The following is a 10000-nucleotide window of genomic DNA, read 5'->3' as shown; positions in this document are numbered from 1 at the left end:
AAGTTAACTCCACACAAATACCAAATTCAAAAGCTTAAAATAAATGACAAACAAATAGATCTTGAGGAGATATCTCTAACAATACTAAAAATTAATATTGAGCAATGACTATAAGGCTTTATGCTTGCAATGTATTCAATAAGTACAGTATGACCAAGAACTTAAATATTGGGATTTTTTTTTTTTCTAATTTACAAAATAAGTGTGTGTGTGTGTGTGTGTGTGTGTGTGTGTGTGTGTGTGTGTGTGTGTGTGTGTGTGTGTGTGTGTGTGTGTGTGTGTGTGTGTGTGTGTGTGTGTGTGTGTGTGTATGTGTGTGTGTGTGTGTGTGTGTGTGTGTGTGTGTGTGTGTGTGTGTGTGTGTTTTTGTGTGTGCTTTTGTGTGTGTTTTTGTGTGTGCTTTTGTGTGTGTTTTTGTGTGTGTGTGTGTTTTTGTGTGTGTGTGGTTTTGTGTGTTTGTGTGTGTGTGTGTTTGTGTGTGTGTGTGTTTGTGTGTGTGTGTGTGTTTGTATGTGTGTGTGTTTTTGTGTATATGTGTGTGTGTGTGTTTCTGTGTGTGTCTGTTTGTGTGTGTGTGTGTTTGTGTGTGTGTGTGTGTGTGTGTGTGTTTTGTGTGCGTGTGCATGTGCGTGTGTGTGTTGTGCGTGTGCATGTGTGTGTGTGTGTGTGTGTGTGTGTGTGTGTGTGTGTGTGTGTGTGTGTGTGTGTGTGTGTGTGTGTGTGTGTGTGTGTGTGTGTGTGTGTGTGTGTGTGTGTGTGTGTGTGTGTGTGTGTGTGTGTCTGTGTTTTGTGTGTGTGTGTGTGTGTGTGTCTGTGTTTTGTGTGTGTGTGTGTGTGTGTGTGTGTGTGTGTGTGTGTGTGTGTGTGTGTGTGTGTGTGTGTGTGTGTGTGTGTGTGTGTGTGTGTGTGTGTGTGTGTGTGTGTGTGTGTGTGTGTGTGTGTGTGTGTGTGTGTGTGTGTGTGTGTGTGTGTGTTTTGTGTGCGTGTGTGTTTTGTGTGCGTGTGCGTGTGCGTGTTTAGTACTTTATAAACATAATCTTAATGTTATTTTTGTTCTTTACTCACCTATTTTTGTCACTTGTCATTTTGTCATGTGTATGAATGCATTATTATTTCAAATACTTTTAAACTTCAATATGCATGAATCATGAGGAAAGAGCACATACCATATTGATACCTGATAATTCAATGGGCATAAAATATGAATCCAAATGGGATTTACCTTAAATCAGATGTACTGAAATTCAAGATTAGGCTAATATACTAGGAGTGGCCCCTACACTTTCTGCAAAATGTGAGAAAATGTAACTTTATTATCAAGGGGAGGAGGAGGGGAATAATGTATAAAATTTTTCTTTAACATCTTATGGTTATATTGTTCATCTAAGACAAGTTTTCTCTCCTATTATGATAAAGTAAACGCTTTTGAAGTATCATTAGCCATGGATAATTATCACACAAATGAAACTTACACTGATAATAAAGATCTATCACTGCTGTAAACCCTGTTTCTTCCTCTAACAAATGTATATTACCTTTTTTTTATCATTATCATTATTGCATTCCATGGCATTGTAGGCTTTCTTTAATCAGTATACATGTTATTTTATCCTTTCTTATCATTAGTCTGATGTCTTTTAGCTATTTCCCAGACAAAAAGCCCAGTGTACATTGAAGAGAGAAAAAAATATGGAGAGAGAAAAAAAAATGAGCAGAACCATAGGAACTCGTCATGCCAATTCCATGACACTTCAGACTGCGGTTACTGTAAGGCAAGTTTTTTTGTTGTTTTTTCACACCATTCGCCCATCCCCCAACCCCCTAAAGCTCTATAAACTGTATCTATAAACTGTAGCCCACCCTCCCACCTCTAAAAAGAGAATCACTATATTAAAAAAAGGAATCCGTCTCTACAGTGTGATGATGAAGATCTCCATATTCTACACATTTAAACTATGTATGGCTTTATAAAGTCTGTCCTTACATATTCACCTAAATGAAAAGCCACATCAAAAATTTAAGCAAAGATGAACAGTCACTTTTCATAATCCAGGAAGAGCTGCATTAGTGTTGTTTTTTTTCACACAGAACAGATTGCACTCACTTTATCTTAAAACAAAAGCTTAGCATGTATCTATAGACTTTTGCATCTGCCAGCTGTTTGGATTCTGACTTGAAAGCCTTGGATCCAACATAGTTTCCTCACTTGGAATTAGTCAAGATGAGTTTTTGCTAGGCTCACTTTATGTGGGTTTAGTTTTGTGCAGTCACTGGGTTTATATCACAATAGTATCTTTAAAAAATTCCTTATCTGGTAATTCTTAAGTCATTAAAGAAATACAACCTTATCCTTCTTTTTGTTTAGTGTTTATTGTACACTTACTATTGTCATGTTTGAAAGCTTAGACAATCTCCACGCAAACTTCACCACACCAGACATCGATCTGAACGCTGTGAGTCAATTAATAAATATCACACCTCACAAGCACATTTGCCAATGCCAGTACAACCACGCATAAAAGCAAAGAACAAAAAGTAAGACCTTTTCCTTTTCTTATTCCAAAAAACTTTGTGGAAGATGCATCATGTGATGTCTATGCACCACACTAGCTGCATAATTGCAGTGTGCCTTTAGAAGGAGCCCCTGAGAAGGTCCTCCAAATCATGCTCGTAGATGGCGATAATAAGCATGATGACGGCACCTGTGAGCATGCCTAGTCCTTGGAGGAGCAATTGGCCTGCCACACCAAACTTCTCCCCTCTCTGCACTGATAACTCTGAAAGCTGGACAAAGAAAAAAAGAATAAGACAATATATATACACAATTTTGTGTGTGTGAGTGTGTGTGTGAGTGTGTGTGAGTGTGTGAGTGTGTGAGTGTGTGAGTGTGTGAGTGTGTGAGTGTGTGTGTGTGTGTGTGTGTGTGTGTGTGTGTGTGTGTGTGTGTGTGTGTGTGTGTGTGTGTGTGTGTGTGTTTTACATGTGCACAAACTCATGCATGTACGCGTGCGCGCGCGCCCACACACACACACACACACACACACACACACACACACACACACACACACACACACACACACACACACACACACACACACACACTCACACACTCACACACTCACTCATACTCATACTCATACTCATACTCATACTCACACTCACACTCACACTCACACGCACACACACACACACACACACACACACACACACACACACACACACACACACACACACACACACTCAATTACTCACTCACTCAATCACTCACTCAATCACTCACTCAATCACTCACTCAATCACTCAATCACTCAATCACTCACTCACTCAATCACTCACTCAATCAATCACTCACTCAATCAATCACTCACTCAATCAATCACTCACTCAATCACTCACTCAATCACTCACTCAATCACTCACTCACTCTCTCACTCACTCTCTCACTCACTCTCTCACTCACTCTCTCACTCACTCTCTCACTCACTCTCTCACTCACTCTCTCACTCACTCTCTCACTCACTCTCTCACACTGTCAGTCTCAGTCTCATATTCAGTCTCAGTCTCAGTCTCACTCTCATATTCAATCTCAGTCTCACACTCACTCTCACTCTGTCTCTTGTCTCTTGGGTATGCAACCAAAGGGAAACAGATGAATAAAAGGCATACATTTCAATAAATTCCGTCATCAATGATAAGCAAAAGGCATCTAGGATTTACTGAGAAAAAAGGGAGACAGAACATCACGACTCCCAGCTACTCTATAATAAAGTGAAGTATTATATACATTAAAAAATAAAAATGATCTGAGTAGGGCCACTTTTATGATCCATGGGGCCTGGTTAACAATGACCAGTAAGCTCTCCCTTCTTGACCCACTTTACTTTAAACCAAACAATATACATAACACTATATCACTTGCCATGATGCTGAAATCGATAAAAGAACTGGGAATTTAAAGCATGGTCAGAGAATACACCACTAGCTTCCATGATGATGTCTCGGTGAAAACTAAGGTTAGAACAGCCCTTTTAATGGCGTACTTGGCTACTTGGGACCCTGTCACTTGTGTCCCAGCACTGGTGGCACATACACTTTCTACAGAACAAATTCTCTCTCATTCATATAATTCAGTCAATAATACTAACACAACAAATTAATCAACAGTCAAACTAGCATCTTTTTGGTCTACATATTACTGAGAGGCACATGTAGCTATTCACGCAAGCTTTCTGTATCTAAAATATATTTCAGTAAAGTTACCACAATAGAATCATGTTTTTGTTAACTTTATTATGTTTAGGAATATGAGTGCAAGATGTGAGATATCTAAGCAAAAGTGTCAAATATTACGAAGATATTTGTTTTGCAATCTTCTCTTACTGAAAATTCCATGTAATGGTGATAAAACTTTTATCTAGTTTTTTAAGTATATAATAAACAACATGAAATATGTAACACATGAATACAAACTCTGCTCACTGAATAACTAATTAAAACTGCTATAAGCTTAAAATCTAACAAATCCAAAAATACTAGGCTCAGAAGTACTTAGGCCATCATCAGTATCATTATTACTATCATAATTACTATCATCATCATTATCATTATCAATAATATTAGCATTATAATCATCAACAATATCAATATTGATATCATCATTAATATCAACTCTAATATTATCATTAATATTAACATTATCATTATCATTGACATTAACATTATCATTATCATTGACATTAACATTATCATCATCATTATTATTAACAGTAATATCATTATCATTATCATTACCAATATCATCATTATCATTATTACCATCATTACAATAGAAACACTAAAACCTACCAGATCCACAAGCGCCAGGTAGATAAATACTCCAGCCGTGAAAGAATAGATCCAAGGCGACGCAGTTGGGATGGAACCCAGCATAACCCCTAAGAGAAGGCCAGCCAAACTCAGCACCCACAGGAGGGCCATCATCTTTATCGCTTGTTGTAGGTGCATTCCCATCTCAAAGAGTAGTGCGAAGTCCCCTAGAATGGTAAGTAAATAGGGGGAAGAGTGAGTGAATGGGGACTCTTTTGTAAATAATGAATATTAGTTAAAAGGAGAATAGTTGATTACGTGGAGAATAACTGGGGAATGGTGAGTCAACTGGGATTTATTGAGTAAATGAGGAATGTTGAATATAGGAAGAGTGATTAAATAGAGTATTAAATAAAAAGGGAATACTAAAGGAATTAGTACTAGTCAGTAAATGATTAATATTGAATAAACAGGGGATACTAAGTAAATAAGGAATTTTAAGTATGTAGGGAATACTGATTATATGGAATATTGACTGATTTCAAGAATCAAGTATTATCCAGCAGGGAAATAGAAACACAGACTAACTTCCATCCAATCAGTGAGGAATATCAAGTAAAGAGAGATACACTACCACTCTTTTCAACAACCAGTTACTGCAAAATGTAGGTTCCTATGCAAATGATTTACAGGTATGACAAATTATTTTGACATCAGGGTTGGATACTCAAATATGTTACAGCACCGTATCTCCTTAAGACACCTTTGCTTACAGCTGACCCATACTCAGAGTAAGGGACCCGCCATATTGGTAAAAGTCAAGGAGCCATAGATTAAGGTAGGGGGAGAGCAGCCTTAGAACAATTAGTACAACTTTATATTATGTGTTTTACTCAGTTATATTGCTATTATGTGTGCATGATGTAAGCTACAACTAAAAAAGGCAGCAAGTGTTAATTTCCAATATAAATGTAATTTGCCTTTACCATTAGGCATATATCTCACTCAAACCCATGTTGTAGCTGTAGACAAGGTATTATACTAAAACTAGCATAAGTACTGTCTTCACTTTGGACGTAATGGCTTTACTTATGTGTCTTTATTGTTATTACTGTTAATGTCATTATTTTCATTATCGTTAACATAGTTTTTGGGTGGTTGGACATCATCATGATTCAGAGAAAAAGATAATTGTGTATATAAAGTTAAGCCTTTAAAACTTATTCCAAATATCATTTGTTAAACTTGGTAACTGGTATGAAAATCAAAGCTAATATTACTCTTGTAATAGAAGCCATCCATTCGAGCAAGGTCTTGCTTTCAAGGAGACAATACTTTGTTCTGAATTACTCATGCATTCTGTTAATAAGATCACTCTATTCTATAAGGAATTTAACATATTTCTTCTGTGTTACTAATTCTAAAACTTATTAGTTAAAAAGTTTCATTATGCCATGGGCTAGACACATACAAACTCACTGATTAGCATTTATAGCTTATGATTGCTCAAGATTCCCTAAGAGCCACCTGAAACAGTAGCTATAATTAGCCACTGAAGATCTGATGCCATAAGTGATTTTGGGGGGAGCAGGGTCATAAGGCGGGGATCTAGTACTGGAAATAACATTCGTGTATACGTAGGTAAGCCCGAGTTAAGGCGCCATAGGCGGGCCATGACAGGCTATCATAGGACAGTCGAGGCCCCCAGCGCACCTTAACTTTAAGGCTCTTTTTAGGATCAGGCCCCAGTATTATAGTGAATTTATTCTAAAGATCTGATCATACTTTCTATGAATTCCTTAATAAACAATAAATAATACATTCAATAATTTTCAGGTGATTGAATTCTTCATGAAAAGAATACCATGACTCCAATGCAAGAAATATTCACAACATGAATTTATTTTTTAAACTTCAAATTTGCATACACACACTACACACATCTACATATACATACACATGCACACATGCAAACACACAAATTTACACACACATCTAACTTACCAACTTTGTGTGGCAGTTCATGGCATAAAACTGCAATAGAGGTTGCCACGCCCCCTGTCACACTAGTTCCGAAAGCTGCCCCAATTGCCATGCCATCTAGGAACGTGTGCATTGCATCACCTACTAAGATCATAGCTCGGAGAGAATCTTTTCGACCTATTTGGAGGAAAAGGAGGAATATAGAAAAATGTAAAGTTATGATTCAGAATGAATGATACTTCAAAGCAAGAAATGTAATTCAGAATCCTGAAAATTGAATCTTACCTTTTATCAGACCAAACAATGAGCTCTCAAATACAGTTTATTTACTATTCAAATTCAGTGTATTGTCAAAATATAAGGACGAAAACAAAATATTCAAGAGCACTCATTCACCTGTCACATGAGAATGGCCATGGTGAGAATGACCATGATGGCCAACATGGTATTCCTGTAAGACCATGTTGAAGCTGGAGCTGTTTTGTCGAAGGACTTTTGGCCTCCCAGATGATGGGGTGTCCAGAATTAGGGAGAGTTCTCTTCCCTGCAATGGAATTAAGATTAACTGGAAGTCCTTTGATTATTCCCTCACCAAAAAATAGCATAAAACAAAGATTTAAATATAATATACTTTCCTCTTTAAAAATAAAGAAAGACAAAAAATTCCTTGTTCTGGAGAGAGATTTAAACTTATCTCAAAATATCTCTTTTCCATCAAATGCCTAAAGCCAAAATTTTTGTGGTATTGGAATTTATTTTGAGATATTTCCGCAAGTAATGTAACATTGTAATTTTTATCTAAACCTGATGAGTTCATTCAGCATTATCCAACTTGCTAAAGACCCCCAATGCTTAGCAATCTTAGTACAGAATACAGCTAACCTCCATTTTTTTACAAAAAAGTAAAAAATACACACTATCTCTGACTTATCAGCTGGTGTCGTGACCAGGCTCTCCTTTTCTGATGCACTGCAAGCTAACTTCTCCTTCTCTGCGCACATTGCCACGTGTTTGTCAATGGATGCCACCTCAGAATCCCTGTCACCTGATGAGACCAGGCCCTGCTTCTCAGGAAGGGTTGGCTGTTGGTCATCTCCGAATCGGCTTCTGTTCGGACCGTTGTTTCCATTGGCATCACTACTTGGACTCACATTTGAGCTGCAACCCTCAAAACAGTTCTGGGCTTCTAGTGCTGCGAAAATTGAGGAAAAAGGTTGGAGTACCTTTAAGAGAATACCTGTGGTATGTATCACTTTAAACTATGTGCATATGATCAATTCAGATATTTTTTTTCTCTACAAATGTTGATTTCAAAATTATTCTTTACAAATCTTTCATATTCTTTATTACTTTGATAAAACAATAGTTATCTAAAGTCCAATGCATCTCATATTTCTTTAAGAAATAAAATAACATATCACAATATCTGAAAACAAACATTTTCTAATTCTTTGCAATTAGTATGAAACCATACTACAAAATATTCACAATCAATATGTTGTCTTTCACACAGTATAAAGAACAAGTAGCTGTCGTTACCTTCAGTTTCATTACAAAGAAACTAACAATAAATTTATAAACAGTGATAATCAATCTGTAATGAGAGGCAAGTAGCTATCTATTAACATAATAACAGCAAAAATAGACAACTTACTCATGGTACTTTCTGCATAGATAAAGGAATTGTGTTTGGAATGTTTTGATAACTTCTCTCCAATCTTGTCTGTTATCTGACTGGCCGAATCTTCAAGAGTTGTAGTTGTACCAACTGTTTCTTTGTCTATGTCCTCCTGAGGTTAACACAAAATACAGTTACATATACATCATATGATATGAAATTAATTGCATAACAAATATATAATAAATAGTGTACCAAATTCTCAAAGAAATTAATTGTATATATACATACACCTTTACAACAAAAATAAAGACTAGTGTTCAGTACAACTGAAAATAAATTGAGATACACCGACTTCCTACCTGCTTCACACTCCCACCCTCACTCACTCAACCACTGATTCATTAATTCACTAATTATCAATACAATTAGTTATTTCCTCCCTCCCTCACTCAGTCCTTCTCTTGACCCCTTTCCTCCTCTGCATACAGTCATTCCCTCACTCCTTCCTTCCTTCTCCCATCCCCTTTCTTTCCCTCGTACCACCTATTCATCTCCCGTCCATCCCTCATTTGCTCATTCTCTCAACTATCCAGTTTCACTCCTCTACCTACCAGGCCACCCGACCAACTCACCTTACTCTTGCTGAGATCAAGCCCCAAGCCATGACTATGCCCATGGCCATGGCCGTGTCCACAGAAGAGGTTGTGACAGCGCTCCAGGAACAGGAAGATGACAATGCCACCAAGGGCAGTGAAGCCGTAGAAGGAATGCAAGAGGGTAGGGTTGCTACCTCGGGGTGCTTCCATGCTGATGGCCTGGGGTTAGAATGGGTAATAATGTTTGATATTTAATAATGCTCTCATAATCATATAATAATGATATTTAGACTATGTTGATTGGTTGAATTAATTCAGAAGATAGGTGGTGGACGTTACGAAAGAATTAAGAGGAAGAGGAAAAGGGGGAGAAGGAGGAAAAGGAGGAGGAGGAAGAGAACAAGGAGGAAGAGGAGGAGGAGGAGGAGGAGGAGGAGGAAGAGGAGGAGGAGGAGGAGGAGGAGGAGGAGGAGAAGGAGGAGGAGGAGAAGGAGGAGGAGGAGGAGGAGGAGGAAGAGGAGGAGGAAGAGGAGGAGGAGAAGGAGTAGGAGGAGGAGGAGGAGGAGGAGGAGGAGGAGGAGGAGGAGGAGGAGGAGGAGGAGGAGGAGGAGGAGGAGGAGGAGGAGGAGGAGGAGGAGGAGCAGGAGCAGGAGCAGGAGGAGAAAGATCCTCAACAACAACAGTAGCAACAATAACAAATGGACAATAGATGATCCAGAAAAGTTGCAAGAAATGTTTTGTTTCTTTAAAGGAAAAAAGTCAACAGAGAAAAGAGAAAGAAGAAAGAACAAAAGAAGAAACAAGATGGAGACTGAACCAATTAACTTTAATAACCAAATGGAAAATCAGTTTACCATCAAAATATATGACAACATTTGCCTAAATCAAACATCTCATTACCACAAATATTGAAAAGTGATTTACCAAGATATATATGATTAAATATTAAGTGACACCATTTCTCCTAATGAAGTCTCTGATTATTATAAAAAAT

The 10000-nt window shown here is 37.6% G+C and overlaps 1 protein-coding gene across 4 annotated transcripts in view; it reads right to left on the bottom strand.

The window, feature by feature from the left end:
* The window catches only part of LOC113805351 (zinc transporter foi), a 117566-nt gene that overhangs the window by 2346 nt on the left and 105220 nt on the right, over positions 1-10000 (bottom strand). For all 4 annotated transcript variants that reach the window (XM_070118379.1, XM_070118380.1, XM_070118381.1 and 1 more), the window contains exons 6-12: positions 9043-9225; positions 8444-8579; positions 7707-7981; positions 7186-7333; positions 6811-6966; positions 4846-5033; positions 1-2784 (exon numbers count right to left, since the gene is read on the bottom strand). The exon at positions 1-2784 is cut by the window's left edge and continues 2346 nt beyond it. In XM_070118379.1, the coding sequence (XP_069974480.1) occupies positions 2632-2784; positions 4846-5033; positions 6811-6966; positions 7186-7333; positions 7707-7981; positions 8444-8579; positions 9043-9225 (1239 nt within the window). In that variant the 3' untranslated portion in view covers positions 1-2631. The remainder of the gene's footprint in view (positions 2785-4845; positions 5034-6810; positions 6967-7185; positions 7334-7706; positions 7982-8443; positions 8580-9042; positions 9226-10000) is intronic.

This window comes from Penaeus vannamei, chromosome 42, assembly GCF_042767895.1.
Source record: "Penaeus vannamei isolate JL-2024 chromosome 42, ASM4276789v1, whole genome shotgun sequence".
In the NCBI taxonomy this organism is placed as follows: Eukaryota; Metazoa; Arthropoda; class Malacostraca; order Decapoda; family Penaeidae; genus Penaeus; species Penaeus vannamei.
This window is presented reverse-complemented; position numbering and strand designations above follow the sequence as displayed.